Source organism: Antrostomus carolinensis, unplaced genomic scaffold (assembly GCF_000700745.2).
Source record: "Antrostomus carolinensis isolate BGI_N321 unplaced genomic scaffold, ASM70074v2 scaffold7398, whole genome shotgun sequence".
Taxonomy (NCBI): Eukaryota; Metazoa; Chordata; class Aves; order Caprimulgiformes; family Caprimulgidae; genus Antrostomus; species Antrostomus carolinensis.
This window is the reverse complement of record NW_010333624.1, coordinates 15,347-34,858: the sequence shown is the minus strand read 5'-3', so window position 1 is coordinate 34,858 and position 19,512 is coordinate 15,347. Positions and strand designations below refer to the sequence as shown.

Below are 19,512 nucleotides of genomic sequence, written 5' to 3'. Positions count from 1 at the left end.
TTCTGCAGGATTCAGGTCTTCATTTTATCACAGGAACTCACTATGGCAAAAATGTTGGCCATTTTAGTCGAAGTTTTAGCTGACCAGAAGGACCAGATACCGAAGTGAGTTACCCTGGCTTAATAACCTTCTAGATATCAGCTGAACTGTGGTAAATAAGTGCACTCCTAGCCTGTGGCAAACACAAGACAAAATCCCTGAATATAGACTTTTGATGATAAACGTTTTCTGCTAATGCAGTTTATTTTCTGTCTCTTGTGTTAAGAGCACACACATAGATAGGATGAATCAGACAGTGTGTAATGTTAAGCCTCAGTAATTCACTTTTGTCTCTGAGCTGCAAACTGGTAAGATGCTACTGCTGACAAAGACAGAAAGCCAGAGCCCCAAGCCTGCACGCAAGGTTTGTACGCCCTCTCAAAGCTCTGCTCATGGCACAGAGCATATTCACAGAATCACAGAATTGCAGAATGGCCTAGACTGGATAAGACCTTTAAGATCATCGAGTCCAATCATTAACCTCACACTGACAAGTCCCCGACTAAACCATGTCCCTAAGCACTGTGTCTACATGACTCTTAAATACCTCCAGGGATGGGAACACCACCACTGCCCTGGGTAACCTGTTCCAGTGGCTGATAAACTCTTTCACTAAAGAAATATATTGCTCGATTGAGGTGTAGAAATGTGGCTGTCAGTTACCATTAGCTTCTGGCCATGGGTGCATTGCGAAATAGAGATACCTACAGGACAATGGTTGTCTGCTCACTGGGATCTGGCATCTTGTAGCCTCTGATTTGGCAGCTTCTGTAGTGCTTAGCAGCATATGGCTGCTCCATCAGCCATGGGAGCCATGGTGAAAAGAATATTTTGTGGTGGCATGGGCTTGACTGCTCTTAGAACAATTCATGATAATTGCATGCAAAGTTCACCTTAGTGTATCTTTGTTGCGTGCAAGAGGTGGTAGGGCAATTTGGCAGGAAATAAACCCCCTTGCATTCCAGCTTACCCTCAGATAATAGAGATCCTGGGGGTGGCTAGGCTTAAATCCTGAGTGATGCCCAATTCAGCACTACGAGTCTGACAACAGCAGATTCACTCAATAGTGCACTACACTCCCGTAGCCATGATTTATGGACTCACATGGCTAAACCTGCAGAATTTAGTGGCATCCCATCGTGGAGTGTTGGTGTGGCTGGTTACAGACAGAAACAGTTCATTATGGCACTACAAGTCCGGGTGCATTAATTCTGGATTCACTTAATAGTGCCCTGCACCTGCCATCCAGTCATGGTCTGTGGACTCTCATGGCCTATCAGGTGGTGCCCACTGAGAAATTGTGCAGCAATTCAATAAGTGAATAAGGCACTTTAATAAAACAACAGGAATAATACAGATTTATATGGATTGCCAGTGATAATCGACTGTCTGCAGAGGTATATACAAGCATTAAGGTTACAAATTACTGAAAAGCGCTAAGTTAAAAAAGCAATTCTAGAGAGATCTCTAAGTTTTCAACAAGAAAGTTCTCAGGGCAGTATAAATCTTACCCAAAGGTGTCCCTGTGGGGGAGAAGAGAGGTTCAACCCATCGGCTGGTCCCAGAGGTCGGGTCTGTGATGCTATCTTCTCTGACTTGTCTGTGATGACATCTTCCCTAATTTCGCCCTTTCTTTGGGCTATTTTTATATTATATTTTACCTTCAAGGTGGAGCTTGAGTGACTCTAGTCATACTTTTACCGTGACTGGTGAAAACACTTCCGTTTCCCTTTTCAGGTAGAAGTTACCAAAACTTGGAGCATATGCTCAGTAAGAGGGAAGGAGGGGTGGTCAGTGAGCCAGAGGTATGTTTTTTTGTGTAGCTATAATTCAAGGTCCACACAAGGGGGATATTTGTCTAAGGGGTGCCAGGTGTCAGTCCAGGGTCACAAACAGACAATACATCAGCCCCCATGGCACCCAACTGTGTCAGTTGTTTGAGTGAATACAGGAGTTGATGAACAAACCTTCACTTTTCTCATCCCCCATGTTGATAAGCAGACCAGGCTTCTCCGGGAGGCAACCTTGGAGAAATTCTTCACACATCAGCTGTATTTTTCCCCTGGGATCTTCTTCGACATTATACCTTTCCCTAGTGCGTGAACAAAACTGTTTTCTGGTTTTTAAGTTACCTCCAGTAATTATTCCACAATCTTTGAAGGAGATTTAACAACTGTCTTTGGCAGTTTGGTCTCTTTTATCTTTTAAATTCAGTCTTAACATATTATTTAATACAGTATTTCACCTGTATCTTCCCTTAAGTGCTTCCTCCAGACTGAGCCTGCCTGGGTCTTTTTCCAAAGCTTTGGTCGTTTGTGTTGCCCTCCAACTACACTCTCCTTGGTTTCTGTCTCTTAGAGCAGGGTGAAATGTTTAGCTTTCAGCTTTGTGGAGTTCATGTACCAATGCACCCGCAGTACAAAACACAGTGGCACTGGAAATAGTTTATAACAACCATTACTTTTGTAACTCTTTAAACTATTTCACACTTCATTTGGAAAGCTCCCCAGTGGTAGATGGCTGGAGTGGGCTTAAGGAAAAACTGAAGGGCACAGCTCTGCAAAAAACACCAGTGGTGAATGGAAGTTCTCATGTGTTTTTTCGATTTTAGAAATAAAGTATTTTCTACAAAACTGAAAGAAAGCAGAATAAAGGTTTCTATGGTCTGTACCCTGAAAGCACTGAAGAAGTGTCCTTGAGTGGTGCTAGTTAGATGAGTAGAGCTACACACAGGATTCAGAATTTTAAGATTGCAGACATGGTGTTCTCTGTGTTGCTGATCACTCAAACTATCTTTGCAGATTTTCTGTGACTGTATTGCATGTATCTCCTGACTGCAATGTTACTATATCTATTTATACATAGTTATATAGGTGTTTATCTTTCCACTACTGTGGTATTTAATGTCTGTCTGTCTGAAAAATCATATGAAGTTGTTTTTTGTTTTTATTTCAGTACAGATACATTCTCTTACTGGTTTATAATTTTCTTACTCTTATTAATATCTGTTCAGTCTGTGTAATTAGTCAATACATTCCCATTTTCTGTGGAGAAAACAAAAAAACAAAGAAATCTTATCAAGATTAATATGATCTATAAAGGTAGAAGAAAATTTGGTTATCTTTTTTGAAGAGCTATAACCTGTGTAAGGTGTTCTCCCTCCCTCCCCCAGTGACTTCTGTATGTTTATTTATTAAAAAACCTTACCTCAAAGATAGACTTAAGTCATATAACAATAAGAATCATTATTAGGAAACCTGAAAAGTTAAATTCTTTATAATCTTTTCTGATTGTGGATTTTGAAGTACTTTGTATATTGCTATAAAGTACAAAAAATCTGCACATCACTGATAGCTTCAAATCTTCACATTTCCTTAATTGCTACCCAGGTAAGTAGGATAATTTGCTCCAGACTTATGGCTACTGTGGCAACTGAGAAACTGACTGGAATACTAAATTGACAGACTGTAGTGGGTTTTATAGGCTTTACTGGATCAGAGGTTTTGTCTGAACAAAGAAATGACATGCAATATCCTGCAAACTGGCTAAAACATGAGGTGAAAGCTGGTGGTGGATTTTTGCATTAACTTAATTTCCTTAAAAAAAAAAAATCTCAAGAATATGAGGTGTAGTTTTTAATTTTAGCATCAGAACTTATAGGGCAGATGGTATCTCTCTGGCAACAGCTCATCTGGCTCCTCTCCTGCTGTAGGCTTGAAAAGCAAGGACAAGTTCATACCCTGACTTTCACACACCCCACAAGTTTACTATGTACTCACTCTTCCCTCCCTCTGATCCCAGTACCCAAAGCTCTTACCTTCTTATCTTACCTTCTTATCTTCTTATCACCAGAGACCAAGGTGAACAGTATAAAATTAGATAAACTCACTAATGCTTTTTTGTTTGGTTGGTTTGTTTGTTTGTTTGTTTGTTAACTTGGACTAAAGTGAAGTGTAAGGACTAGGTAAAAGACAACCAAAATTTGGTACCCTATCCTCCCTTTCCCTCCCCCACTGGAGACTTGACATCCTCATTTTATTTCAACTTTGCCTTTATTTCAATAACATGGTAAGGAAATTAGCCTTTAAATAAGCACTCTTTTAATGGCAATGACACTTAACGCTGCTCTTTGGAAAACAGAACAGAGCTTTCCATGGCTGTAAGTGTAGTTTCACCTCTGTCCCTTTCGTAAACTCATTGATCTTTGCTGTATTTCATGTACTGTCCTTCTGAGCTCCTGGATGACGACCATGGTCAGCTGTCGGAAAAGTGGCCCCCAACTGGCCTCCCAGACTCTGAGCCTACCAGCCAAAAAGCAAAATCAGATAAAGGAAGTGCTTTATGGCATAAGGGCTAGATTTGATACCATGATTTCTTATACATGTACAGAGGTCCATGCTTTCTTTTTAGTTTGATTCCTAATGAAAATAAAACAACAACAAAAAAAAAAAAAAACAACCCAAACCAACCAACCAAACACTGTTTGAAATAATCAAGTTACATCTGGTGATATAAAAACTTTTCTGTCCTCCAGTGCTGTGAAGCAGTGGGATGTCTGAGATGCACTGACCTTTTTTGGGGGAGAGAAATAGTAGCCTTGCAACTCACAATTGAGCCATTTTTTTCCCTGACAAAGGGTGGGGAATGTAAAAGGTACTTAATAATTTTTGTGGATGAACTTGAGAGAAATACGATCTTAATCTCTGAAACAGCCAAGAAAAACTACTAAAAAAAAATGTTGGCACTGATAAACTGTACAGCAGCTTGTTAAAGGCAATTTGGGATAATTTGTAAATGCTACTACTCAGTCAAATTAAAAAAATCTGAAAAGCCATCACTGTTAGGGAATGTTATGCCATGAGCAAGATGGGTTGTCAAAACTTCTTTTAAGTAACTGTTGCAGTTGTGCCGTGAATGCCACAGGGGCATTGCTGCTCTCTTAGCTCCTGCCTTTGTGGGTCTGGGATTCAGTGGAGAGGTGAAACAGTCTCACAGGTACCAGAGTATGCTGGCAGGAAGGGAAAGGATCATATTAAATGGCACCATTAAAGCTCATAGCTCTATCTTTACTAGTTTATTCTCATAAATTAATCCACATCCTCCTAGAATAAGTCTTCAAAGAGAAAGAGGTAATTGAATATAAATACTTTCCTTCCCAAACCCTGAATTATAGTGATATAGCAGCAGACAGCTTTTTGCACTTTGATCTCTTTGCATGATTTTCATTCTCCTTTTTAGCCTTAGTCTCGAGCCTTATTCTCTCATTACTTTTCCACAGCCAGCTGTGCTCCCTCTGCTTCCTAGCTCATCCTCTAGTCACCTCTTGTGGCCCTTTCTTCAAGAGACTGGGCCTTCGCCTCTCATTATCCTTTGTGTTCTGCTCTTCTCCTTGGGCCTTCCCCCTGATGAAGTCACATGAAATATTTGTGCCCATGCATGCAGATAAAACCCTGGCAAATGCTGCAGGGAGCTGTGAGCTTACTCTGATATGTGGAGCCAACTGCTGCTTAGTGCATTTCTGGTAAACCTGCACCCCTGTGCCTTAACTTTTGCTGAGCAGGAGCAGTGTAAACTTGTACCCACACAATGCACCATGTAGATAAAACCTTTTGTTTTCTCCAAGTGGAACTGACATGTTTTCAGCACTCTTTTGATCAGCTTGAGTCTCTACACTCTGAACTCTGTCTTGCCTCTTTGCTGTCACATTAGATTGATAGCTCCTTGAGACAGCAACTGCTTTTTGAATTAAGTCTAGCAAAACAGGGACTTTGTCCTTATTCAGTGAGTCGTACCTTAGGCATGACAGCAAGATTAATATGCCCCAGGAATTCCCAGTGCCTGACAAACACAAGGATGACAAGGAAACTGAGGCTCAGGCTGAGAGCAAGTCACCTGGCTCCATCACAAACAGTATGATTTTGCCCACTCCTTGGGCAACTTTTGGCAGACTGCCTAAATCTACAAGGTGATTGGTGCTCTTGAGGTACGGTGTGGGACTGACAGCACTAGTGATTTGAGGTCAGCAGTCTAGAGTGAGACTTGAATAAGAAAAGTGAAGGCTATGCTAAAAGTTTCTGAAAATGTTATCCTTGGTATTTGCAGCCAACTCCGAATATAACAAGTATTTCTAGAGTATTTACCAAAGATTCCTGAAGAGCTGAATCAAAATAAATATTGGTTTTGATATGAAGTTATTTTCCACAATAGCAGCTGACCTTGTTGATGAAGGAACCTTCTTCTAATCCTGATTTTCTGTAGACAGGAAAAATAAGAGGGTGTTTTCTTTCATTTTAGTGTCAACCCGTACGTCTTGATAACTCCAAATGAAACCAGAAGAAACCAGTTGCAGCAAAGTAAGTTGAATTGTCTAATACAGTAATACATTATTTCTACTTGAATAAGTTTAGGGTTTTGTGCACTTTATTGCCCTTGCAACTTTTATCTTCGTTTTTACAATGCTTTTATATGTGCAACTATGACAGTAAAGTGAGTGCTATGAGCATTCTCCATCATCGTGCAGACTTTTCTTAAGATTAAATTCTCATCTGACTAAGCTTCATGCAGAATAAGTCTTGTTCAGGTAAAGGTTTTTGGTAGTTTCAGTGCTGGAGCTGTTCAAGCTGGCTTCTACAAGACTCAGCTGGAATTAGCTCTACCGCACTTTTATAGGATTGAATTCAGATTGGAGAACCCAACTTTGAACACTCTCTGGGTTAGAGGGAGGAAGAAGAAAAATACAAGTAAGAAATGTTTTTGAAAATGCTCTCATGTGGAGACTAAAGCAGGTAGAACCACTGTTGGTTCTTGAATCTCCATTTAAGGACTGTAGGTGGATCATTTAATGAAGCTGGCAAAGGTCATTTTAGATAGAAAATATCTGTGGATATAAGTTCACTTTTGCTTGGCTTTGAGTCTTCCTGGTGAAAGTTGCTAAGCAGGAACACACTGAACCTCTACCAGAAAGATCAGTCATGTGTTAAAAAGCTGTCATTGGCAAAGTTACAGCAAGAGTTGGTCGTGAAATAAATTCTGTGTGCAGAGGTGACCTAGAACTGCAGTGCTACACTCCTGGCTGTTTATGCAAGATATGAAAGCTGAAGGAATGCCAGTCAGCACTCCTCATGTTTTGAACCCTCAAGGAAACAATGCAATTAAATAATTTCTTCTCAAACGTTGTGAGTTTGTCTGAAATGCTTCACCAGTAGACTGGTATGGGGGTTGGATTTCCTTTGATTGCAAGAAAGAAAATGGACTTCTCCTGAACCAAACTGTCATCTTCTGGAAGGAGGAATAAAAGCAGATAATCTTAGAGTTGACTGATACTAACAGCAAAGGTGCTGCTGCTCTAATAAAGATCTGTTTTCACTTTGTGCCACCAGCATGCAAGGTCTGAAGCATGCTAAGTATTCCTGCCTTGGATACTGGCAGAAATAGGGCCTCAACAAATCCAGTTTCTACCTAAGTAATTGTTTTAAAGGTAAAATAACAAGCTGGTGTCTCTCTTGGACCTCTTTAGAGACAAGCCCATGAATTGGCTTTATCTTGTTAGAGGAGAACTGATGTTAGTGTCTGATCATCACAGTCTCCCATTAGAAAATATCGTTCATGTCGGTTTTAGTAAGAGTGAAATGAGCTCCTAGAGCAACTGAAGTACTACTGTATAACACAGCTCCTCTTTCCATAGGCTTTGTCAGCCTTGCTACTGAAAGGAATTGTTGTGTTTTCTCCTCTGTCAGTCCATTAGAGAGAGCAGTTTAATCAGCCAGCTGTCCAAGAGCATATGGCTGGCACCCCTGACTGTATTGACTAGACTTCCACCAACTACACTGGGAACTTGCCAGCCATCTCACCTGTGGACACCTATGTTGAAGTGTCCTAATTCAAAGATGAATCATGCATTCCTTCTGTTTTTATTTAGGGAGCATGTGGTGGGGAGGGAAAATTACTTATTCTTCATTTCCCTGCTGGGGAGCATTACACCACAAGCAATTCCCTCCATGCAGCAATAACATCTTAATCGTAACAACTTCTGCTTTACCTGCAGGAATAAATACTGTGGCATTTACCTACAGGTTCCCAGGGGTTAAAAAGCAGTCTATTAGCAGTCCCTTAGCTGGTTTTTGTTTTGCTTTGGGGTTGAGTCCTAGGGTTTGCTTACAGTCAGAAGTTAGGCACAATGTTTGCCTTGTTCGCTGATCATTGTAGTGACTGTATAATCTCCTGGGGGGTTTCTGCACCCCTTGAGAACAAGTTTGTCTGTTCCTGGATGGGTCTTCAGGGTTACATACAATTAGCGATACTGCCTGCTTTTTAGTATTGCCTCTAACTGCCATATATTTGTTTCTTTTTGTACCTGCTCAGTTGCTAAGAAAGAGCTGGATGACCTGGAGCGGTGGAAGGAAGAGCACAAGCCAGGGCCAATTAAGTTGGTTCCACAGAGACTGGGTAAGACATGTAAATCAGCTATTATGAATAGCAACATTTTATTTTCCAGGACATGAGTAATTTTTCACTTTTCCTCACATGCTACTTATTAAAAAGATTCAGTGTCAAAAAAGGCTAACATGAGCTTGCTGTATATACTCCGTGCTTTTTGGTGGTCATGGCAATTAAGATGTTTCTGAAACAAAACAGCATAGATTGTCACTCAAGAAATATGTCAAAATCAGTGTAGAAAGGCTGTACTAATATTTGGGGAGAAAAGACATGGATTATCCCTTCTGCTGGTGACATTGTCTGTGGTTTATGTCTCTGAGAGGACACACATTTTCCATTAACATACAGATGGACAGCATGTGTTGGATACCCTCCAGTTACCCATAAGAAAACTCCTCTCTATTAGGGCCCAGTACATGTGCTTTCCTGATGGCTGGCTCCTGAAGGGGCAGAAGTGATCCCTGCAGCTTCAGGCATCTGCAAGCTAAATGTGCTTGAGACTATTATGAATTTTATAAAAATAACAACAGAGAGAGGTAAATAAAAATAGAATGAAAAGCTACAGGAACTTAGGAACACTGAATTGAACTGATCTGTTTGCTAAAATAGCCAACTTTTTTTCTAGACAAGTGAGAGGAACCATAGTAGATCTCTTCAATTGTGACCACTATAAGGCATTTAATTTAGTGCTATTTGGGAGTTAGTTCTTAAAAAAATTAAAAGACCAAAAAGAACCCCAACACAACTGCAATCTTGTGCAGAGAATAGGGCTGCAGGTTGTACTGAAGCAGGAGGAAGGTCATTACAAGTGCTTTTCAAGTACCAGTGTTCAACCTGTCTTGTTTTAGTATCTTTCTTTAATGTCTTTGGCACAAAAAATAGGAGAGAACTGATGAAACTTGCTGACAAGACAATACTTGAAAGCATTGTCTGTATAAGAATATGATGAGGATACTGCACAGCAAAAATGGGATGACCTTGAGGAACTACACTAACACTTTTAATGATGCCTTTATTAATTTTGTAGAACCAGAGCTCTTCTTCCTTCTTTTGGCTGTCATAGGAGAATTTGAGGTACATAGTGCAGGCTATTGTCTGCTTGACCTGGGAGCTAAATTCTTCCTTTGTCAACAAGATAATTTTGCAGTGATTTACTGTATACAAAAATAGATACCAGTGGGAGACAGAGGAATTTGAACTGACTCTAACCCAGATTTGTTTCTGGGATCAAGGTAATACAGGTCCCACATGTTTGTTTTGCCCTGCAGCCTGAGTCCCCTTTGTTTGCCGTGGTTAACCTACCTTTGCAAGTTGGTGTAACACTCTGTATTCCTACTATCATGTGGCCAGATGGGCTCTTTTTGAGTTCATACATACTATCTGCTTCTTGCCTGTGAGCAGTTCCTAGAAGACATGATTCTGTCCCAAGAGGACCACAAAGCTTTTTTCTGGAGAAAGTGAAATCTGAAAACAGAAAGTTGGTGTGTAGTGTCTATGCAGAATGTGAGTCTACTGACGGTGTGACAGAGGACGTGGTGGCAACCTGCAGTGACTAAGAGTGTGGGGAATCTTAACTTCTCCTGGCCCCACTGCATTTAAAAACTATTGGAGAAGAAGCAAATTAAGGAGGAAAAAAAAAAAGGGGCAAGAAAAAGCTGAAAGAATTCAAGGAGGTTATATGAGCTCTTCAGTCACTGTCTAGCTGCCACTTAAAAAGACCTCTAGAGACTGAGACACATGCACTATGTTCAGTGCCTCTGAAAAGAGGTAAGGTGCAAAGATTATTAGATCTTATCATTCCCACAGGAACAAATTTGGAACAGAAGAGAGCTCAAGGAAGGAGAAAAAAATATAAGTGACTTCTCTAATTTCACAACTGTAGGTACTCATTAAGGTAAAAAAGTATCCTATGTTATTTTCTTAGAGTGATTGTAAGAGACTATACATCTAGTCCAAACCACCAGAGACTTCTTAAAGTTGAAGTTTCTTAACACTCATGCTTTCCATAGGGAAATAAGTAGTCTGGATTTCAGTTCTGTAATACATGACTGGCAAACTTTCAGGTACCATAGAGAGATGAGAGCAATGAAGGATGCAAGTTCCACCCTCCTCCGTAAGCAATGAGTGGAGCAACAAATCAGGCCTGATAAATGCAATGGCCTCTTTTTCAATTATATTATATAAAGCCAGTCACAACATATTCTGAATTCCGTGAAACATTCAACATGTTACAGACTAGCCAACTTGAATGAAGTAAACCTGGCTGAAAGGCTATAGGCAATGGCTAATAATCATCAGTAAAATACTTGTCCAGCAGTACATGAAGAAACATACAGTCAACACAAGAGCGTTAAATATTGCCGATACATGGCTAGAAAGAAAGAAAGATAAGCATCCAAAAGGTTTCATAGAATCATAGAATCATAGAATGGTTTGGATTGGAAGGGACCTTAAAGATCATCTAGTTCCAATCCCCCTGCCATCAGCAGGGACACCTTCCACTAGATCAGGTTGCTCAAAGCCTCATCCAGCCTGGCCTTAAACACTTCCAGGGAGGGGGCATCCACAACTTCCTTGGGCAACCTGTTCCAATGTCTGACCACCCTCACAGTCAAAACTTGTTTAGTTGGGGAAGAGACACTCTGCCAACTGTATGCTTATTGCTGCTGCAGGCTTGTTGTTTTTATACTGTATGACAAGTCTTTCTTGAGAGCTTAATCTTACAGAATTATTTCTGGGCCTAGAAACGTTTCCACACTTAGGGAATTGATCTCCCATTCGTTGAACCTCACAGAAGCGCCTAAAGATCAGTTACCTTCCATGAGTAAGTAGAGAAAGCTTCCTCTAGCAAAGGGTGTGAAAGATCTAGTAGAGCTGTCTTACATTTCAGGCACCTCAAGTAGCACAGATCAGTCCAGCTGTTTCTGTAGAATTAACAGTCACATGGTGGGGAAGTTCTCAGAAAATCACTAGGTGAAAATACAGCCCTCATCCTCAAAATGGGGTGGGGGCTGCTGTTGTTTTTTGCAACAACCAAGATAGTGAATTACTGTCTTTCCCAAAGCAAGAAAATACTGTGGAGAACAGTAGAGCAGAATGATAACAATCAAAACCACTCCCTGCATCCCTTAAGACTTATGATCGCTTTCTCTGTGTGATTGGCTTTTGGTAGGTTTTTTTGTTTGTGGTTTATGTTATGTTTTGGGGTTTTTTTTCTTTTTTAAAAATATTTTTTTTAATTGAAGGCTGAACATTATGAACAGAGCTTTAGATGTTCTCAAAAGAGAGCTTGTGCCTTTGGTAAGATCACCTTCTGCTACCTGGATATGAATAAGAGGTTTGTGGGAAAAGGCTTTAATTTCCATTTCAGAAAGAAAATTCTTCCTTGAGCCCCAAGACATTACTTAGAAGATATTCAAATGATAGCATCCCATTAGAGCTGGCAGAGACTCCAAGCTCCTAAATTTGATAAAAGAGAAACTTTCTGGCAATAAAATTTCTGACTCCGTGTGTGACAAACTGAGCAAAGGTGGGGAGAGCTGGATCTGAAAATGAAGACTCATCTGCAAAGCGTCACTGATTTTCTGAAAATGGCACAGTTCCTCAGTAAACTGATCATACACTGTAGGACACATTTGCTGGTAGAGTGGATGATACAGTGGATGCTCTGTAAATAACAAGCTACTGCCTTTGACAAATGGATAAAATGATCAAAAAGGTCTCCTGTCTGTTTTCTTTAATGTCAGACAGCTACTGTAATTATGAAAAATTTCCTGTATATGCATACATCCAATCTGTTTTATTGCTGTGTTGTGAAATTACTGGCATTTGAACTTCAAATGCTCGTGCAAAATGCAATTTATATTTCTTTTTTTTCTTTTTTTTCTTTTTTTTTTAAGGTGGAAAGGAATCAGAGGCCCAAGCAAGACAAAAACAGCAAATGATTCTCACGCAATCTAAATACCAACAAAAGGTCAGGAAGAATAAAATTGTTTATTTATTTTAAGAACTCAAAAAAAAAAAAAAAGTTTTTAATGAAGTGTTTCATATGGCTATAAAATAAACTCACAGCTGCTTGAAAAAAAGAAAGTCATGAAACCTGAAGGAAGCAGCAGAAAACTAGAAACAAATGTTCTGCACCAAAGAAAATGAGAAATCTGGCTATAAATATGTAGCAACCTGTATAACAGATCATATCTAAAATGACAACCAGTAGAGTTGTAAAGCCACTTATATGCCTCACTGTATCTTCCGGCATGCTGCCTGCACTTCGACTAATTGATCAATGTACCACCCCATCCAGCGCTTATGTATAAATGTTATTCCTGTTATAAAAGGTCTAAATGCTTGTAAGTTATCAGTCAGCTGTGTGATTCCTTGCATGGATTTCCATTTATCAATCCTAGATTTCTCAGCCAATATTAAAGCAAATATTAGAGTAGCTCGTGCACAGTCTGCTTTATTCAGTGTTTCATTTTAAGAAAAAATTCTGGAAACTTTCCTCAAACACACTTTAGGTTTGAAAGATGTGCAGTACAGGAGTCAGTTACCTTATGTGTTCTTTGTATACATGCATATGTAAAACAATTTTCTATGTTTATATCATACAGCACAAGAGAGAAGAATATATAAAAGCAAAAAAGGCAGCTGAAGAAGCTGAAATCCTGAAAAAGAAAGCAATTCAGAGAGAAAAGGTAAACATGGTTACTGCAGAGTTGGAGCCCTATGACAAAGTTCCTGTCTTGATGCTTGATTTTGCTTACCTATATGAAACAGACTAATTCAATGAAATGTAAGCTCTGGATTGCATCAGGAAGTTAGGAAATCCAGTCCTCCTCTTGGTAGCTGACTGAAGGATATCTGACGTGCTGTTCTTTGGGGCTTGGACATTCCTTTGGCTTTTCAGAAACTCCAGTCTTTTGGTTCCATCCATCCTAAAGAGCTAGCAGAGAGAAAGGGAAAACCCTAGGGTCAGGATTAATGTTGTGAATAGTGATACAGGTTATATAGTTCACTTTGTCCTGAGCTTTTTCTGTCAGACCTAATTATGGCAAATGGCACAAAGACGTTATAGAAATCCATAATTGCCTGTTGCACACCTGGGAAGAATACAAGAAAATCCAGCCTGTCATGGTGGAAAAGGCATCCAAATCATGAAAAGGTCAGTGTAGTCTATCTGCATTGTGCTGAGTGCACCTTGAAATTCAGATGCCCCTCCAGCCCCTCTTGGGGAGGGTCACACCCAGATGCATTGCTAGTATATATGATCACTTTTCCCTCTAGTATTGGCTGTATTTTGACACCAACGATAGCTCACTTTTAAATCTTTGGTTTTATTTTACATTTGTTTTCCCTAGTTACTCTCACAAAGCATCTCCTCATCCTGTGTGCTGCATAAGCCTTTCTAAAAGTTCATTCAGGTCTCCTTAGTGGAAACCAAGTAACAGCCGGTTGTGAATGTAACGTGATTTAAAGAAAAAGAGAAAAGAAGGGGAGCATGATATGGACGTGCACAGTAGTAATGAGAGAAAGGGAGATTTCAGGTTTGCAATTTTTGTTTCCACAACTGTAAAACTGATCTTCTGTGCAGAAGCTGAAGACTGAGAGTTAATTAAAAAATCAGTGTTACTGGATGGCATACAAGGACACGCATAAACAAAAATAGCCTTAATTGCCTCTAGGTAAGGGTTAGTCTGTTCTCAGTCTTTCAGTTGTTAACATTAGTCTTTGGGGATAAGCCAATAAACGGGGACATTAAATATTACCATGAGAAAGTGTCATTAACAGTTACCAGCTCATGTATAGCTCCAGAAGCAGTGATGATATTAATGGTAGAAAGAGGATTAATTATATTTTATTCACCTATTAAATATATATTGTTTGTCTGTGGGTATTGGATAAGAAAAACATTGAAAGACTGCTATCATTTATAGTTACACCTAGAAAATATATTGATGTATCAGTTTTGTTTTCATGCTCTTTAATTTCCTTACTTTCACTCCCCTAGATTGTAAAATCTTTATAGATGTTGCAGATAGTAAAACTGTAACTATCAGTTTCTTCTAAAAGAGAATGCAACATAATGGCAAACATCTTTGCCAAACAGACTGTTTAATTTGAATAAATAAACATATACCCACAAAGCAAACAAACAAAACAGAGGAGCATGAAATGGAACTCTTAATTCCAATTTTTTTATTTGGCTTTTCTTCCACAATAGTGATTGAGATTTCTGCTTGGAAAATGTTTATATATATTAAAAATTCAACTCTGTGCTTAAGAAAAGCATGCTGGAAAGTCACTAAAGGTGCTGATGTGGCTAGCTCATTCTGCCTGCTGATGAAAGGCTACCAAGAGTTAGGGACAACAGGAAAGGGATCATAAAAACCTGGTACTGTAGGACCAGCGTCGGGCGCTGGTTACTGCAGGAGGGAAACTTGGGGGTTTTTTAAGTGAGAGATTTGTAGGCAACTGCACCTGCAGGATGTCAGCTGAGAGCATGTCTTTCTGCAAATTCACAAGCAGCCTTCTCTTGCTGGCCAGTCCTTCTTTTGCTCAAGATTATTATTCATTCAGTACAAGCCAAATTGCCTGACAGTCTGAGAGGCGATAATGGCTAGCCAGCTTTGTCAGCAGGGGCCCTGAAACTTTCACAGCTGGAGAGGTACTTTGCCAACAAAACTGAATGGTGAAGCCCTACAGGCTAATGCAGGATGACTAGAACGGGTGCTGGTACTCAGCTCAGTTCTTCATTGATTGTAAGGATGATGTAAGTCAGCTTTGCTTATGAACATAAGGTCTGTTTATGTTATTGTTTTAATGCTTGTTTTGCAGAGAAAAGCAATGTCCACTCTTCTGTTATCTTTGTGACCAAGAGAAAACTGGGTGCCTGCCAAAGCAGTACCCAAATGTGGAAGGTCTGTCTTACCATCTGTACAAGTCCACCTGCCTGTCTCTGTCATTCTTTAATTAACCGTGAGGTTAGGTGCTGGAATACCAATGCTTTTGGCATCTACCTTGTCTCTCTCCAGCTTCCAGAGGGAAGAAAGGTGGATACTTCCCCCTCATTCCGTGTTCCACAGGAACAGCTTGTGTGAGCAGTGCAGCAGTGAATGGGATTTCAGATCATGTGCACTCCGTGTCAGGCAGCTTGTCCTGGGACTGCTTTGATTTGTTCACAGGATAACCCTGGGCTGTTTGACTTTGGATTTTCTTCTACACTAGTGATCTCTGAGCACTCACAGAAATAATTTTGGAGAGACTTTGTAACATTAACAGGGGAGTCCCTATTTCTATATTTGTCCGTGGTGCTGAGAAGCGTGTCTGATCTGCAGAAAGTGTGGGAGTACATGGGAACTAACAGTATTATTTGCTCATTAGTAGCAGGCATCTGCAATTTGGTATCTTTTATGCAGCCTTTCACAGAATGTGCCCAGACTGATCCACAATTTCCTTTGAGTCTCTTGGATGAAAGGCCTGTCAAAGTTCCCAAGAAAATAAACAAGTGGCTAATAGTTGGCTTCTTGTTTTTTAAGCTTTCTGAATTTGTGCTGTACACAAAATAGCATAACTTCAGTGCACTGGATATTTCTGTTTCCTGTCATTCAACTTCTGTTCATGTTATCCTGCCTTTAGCCTTTCCTTGTATATGCTAAATCTTGTCTAAATATTAGAAGATTCAAAAGATTTGAACTCAAAAGGTTCAGTGCATGCAGCTTTCTTTTGCTCTCACATTACATAGTAACAACCCTGCCATCTTTAGAAACTGTCCCATTTAGAATAAGCTGTAATTTCATGTTATTCTTTATCAAATAATGTGCTCTTTAGTTTGACTGTGTTAATCAGCATGAATGGCCTTTTTCGGGAATTTGTTAAAACCGGGCACTTTACAGACCTTCTGCTAATGCTTTTCAACATGTTTACCTTCAATATCACAGCTGTTCCACTCTTGGCTTTGTTTTTGAAGATGGTGCCAAATGTGGAGTGCTTTGGCAATGTCTGATGATAGATTGTCATTAGTTAGAGAATGCCCCAGTCCCGTTGCCTGTCATTTGTACATGTCCTTAGCAGGGGTCCTGCAGTAAACCTCCAAAGTAGAAAGCAGCTACACCAGCCGCAAGTAAATAATTTCAATATGCTGGAGTTTTCTTCAGGCACCATTCTGGTAGTGAATAGCTATAGGATATTTCCTTCTTTTTGATCTAGGGAGAAACAGGGGTGTTACTGAAGGATTGCATTTGTCAACGTTAATGTCACTATGTGGTTCTAGCTAGGAGCTAGACCACAGCAACTCCAGTGAGCTTTGGGTTTAAACTTTCAGGAGCCTTTCAATATGATGGTGGATCCCATGCCAAATGCTTTTTCAGAGGTGAAGGTGTGACCTTTCAGTGTTGAGCAGTGGTGGGGAAAAGCCTGGGAGCTTTCATCACTGATGTCATGAAGGTATCAACATTGCCTTTGACAATAATAGATGCCATCAGATTTCCTTTCTACCTCTTCCTTTCCTTGAAAATTGTTAAGTTGCAGAGATGGGTGGGAGTCTTTTGTTGAAAACTTCCACCTGTTTCTGGATGGAGGGGTTAGGAGCAAACAAGATATCCTGTGAACACTATAAAAATTAACATATACTGTGGGGTGATGCTCCTTACTTTAGTTTGTTTATTTTTTTTTAATTACATCAGTACTTCATACATTCTACCACTGTTTCAACATGTTGAATGACTGAGCAATGGGACACCTTATTCAGAGACTTCTATTCCTCCTTTTTTTAATTTTCCTGTTGCTTTTTTCCAAATAAAAAACTCTGAATCATTTGCCTTCCAACAGTTTATATCATTGTTACACAACATAGCGACTCTTTTCCTATCTGCAGTCATCTGACAGGATTTTTTTCTTAATCCAATACATGCCGAGGAGGAATTAGCAGTTGTTTTGCAAATCTCTTCCAGACAGTCATTCTTTATCCAATTAAAAAATATCCACTCTGAAATTGCTGAAGGCAAATTGAGTAACTGCCAGTAGAATTGTAATTTTTCTGAAATGTTATTGATTGCAGGACAGGAAGAAAATAATGGGGGTAGGGGTTACAGTCCTGTCCTTAACACCATATTCCCCCTTATACACACACACCCTGTTTTACCTGGTGTTGCAGAATACCTCCACCCAGGTATAGTGTCCTCTTCCTGATTTGGGGCTCTGACCAAATGGGCCATTCCCACCGACGGGTCCCTTCTCATCTCTGCAAGATATTTTCTGAAATTGCCAGGGCACTTTATTTAGAGCAAGGTCTGGTTGCTGGGTTACCAAACTATTACTTTTTTCATTTTGAGGGTGGGCAATGAGCAGACCGACAGTCTGAGGTTGCAGTTTGCTCAATAGGCTAGTCGTTGTCAGTCTTGAGTGGGAGCTCTTGCTGGAGCATCCCCCCATCAACTGCAGTGTCTGAGTCTGTGCTCAAAATATAATAAGGTTGAAATCCTGGTTTGGCATTTCAGGTTTCTGCTTAAATATACTGAATTTCCTTTTGACTGCTTTTTCCACTGGACCTACCTACAGCTTCTTTGTCAGAAAAAAATTTGGCTGGCCTCCTTATGATTGGAATTTAACTTGAACTACATATTGCTGCTGCAGCAAGTTGTCTAGTTTCTGCTTTATCTTAATGTTTTATTCTACTTGAATTTGGGGAGTGGGACAACTTAGACGACCCTTCCACTGTAAATTGTGTGCAATTTTTTGTTAAAGGACTTAATCATTTTTGTGGTATCCAGATTTCCACAGGAGTTTTGTGTGTCAAGGCTTTGGTTGACTCTTGCATGGGGCCTGGTATCTGAGGCAGAATAACACTGGTTAAGTGCAAATATCTCACACCTTCATCTCTCTTAGCTTTTATTCAGCTGGCCAGTACCTAACACTCCTGAAGGCCACAGGTCTATGTGCAGACTACAGGTCTATGTGGTACAGGTACTCGTATCACTGTGCTTTCAGTGTTACAAGACTGTCATTTACTTTGGTGCGGTGGTTCGTATGCTCTGCCTTCTTACTACAATCAATGTTGCGTCAGTTGTACTGAGAGATGGCCCCTGCAGTGCTGTGACATGAGAACCATGATGGCTCATGAGGCCCTTTGTGAGCACAGGTGGGTCTGCCAGGAGCACAGTGCAGTTTTCTATTTCAGACTGGTCTCTTGACAAGTTTACTAGGAGCTCTTTGGCCATGGCTGAACACTTTTAAATTTGGGATTGGGTCGCTTCTGTACCCAACTGCTACTCCAGTTGTTTTTAAAAACAGAATATTGAAATACTTGAAATAATCAACATTTGTTTCTGGCTTGCTGGAAATCTCAAGTATATTTTCCTGTTTTTAACGCTGTAGGCAGAGACACTTGAAATTAAAAAAAGGCAACAAGAAATGCGAAGAAGAGAGATGTTCCTTGAGGATCAATATTAGTAAGTAAAATTTGAAACTTACTTAAAATTCCTCATTTGCCTGTCCTTTTGGTTTTGGGGGATTTGGGGTTTTGTTTGGTTTTTTTGTCTATGTCTTCTTCAGGAAGGGTTTGCCTTTGCTGTTGGTGTTATTCACTGTTTGACTTGAAACATTTGACTTCAGAATAAGAAGCGATGGACAGAAACTGAAACACAGAAGATTCCCTCTGAATATCAGTAAATACTTTTCTCTGTGATGATGACTGAACACTGGCACAGGTTGCCCAGGGAGGTTGTGGAGTCTCCATCCTTGGAGATACTCAAAAGCTGACTAGGCATGGTCCTGGGCAGCTGGCTCTAGGTGGCCTTGCTTGAGCAGTGGGGTTGGACCAGATGACCTACTGAGGTCTCTTACAACCTGAACCACTCAGTGGTTCTGTGAAATATTCCAAACCTCCTCCATACCTTATTATGTGAACAATTTGGTTCAGAAGATCTATCTTAGCTTCTCAAACCTACACTTTGAAATTAAAACTGAATTATAGGATGACTTTGAGCTTTCTTTCTCTAACTGAATCAATATGTGAACGTTCAATCCAAGATTAATTATTGA

The 19,512-nt window shown here is 40.0% G+C and overlaps 1 protein-coding gene across 1 annotated transcript in view; it reads left to right on the top strand.

The window, feature by feature from the left end:
- EPSTI1 (epithelial stromal interaction 1) overlaps positions 1–19,512 on the top strand; it is a 39,241-nt gene that overhangs the window by 5,276 nt on the left and 14,453 nt on the right. Inside the window, exons 2-6 of the mRNA XM_010173918.1 lie at positions 6,334–6,392; positions 8,401–8,484; positions 12,375–12,448; positions 13,086–13,169; positions 18,847–18,920. Of these exons, the coding sequence (XP_010172220.1) occupies positions 6,334–6,392; positions 8,401–8,484; positions 12,375–12,448; positions 13,086–13,169; positions 18,847–18,920 (375 nt within the window). The remainder of the gene's footprint in view (positions 1–6,333; positions 6,393–8,400; positions 8,485–12,374; positions 12,449–13,085; positions 13,170–18,846; positions 18,921–19,512) is intronic.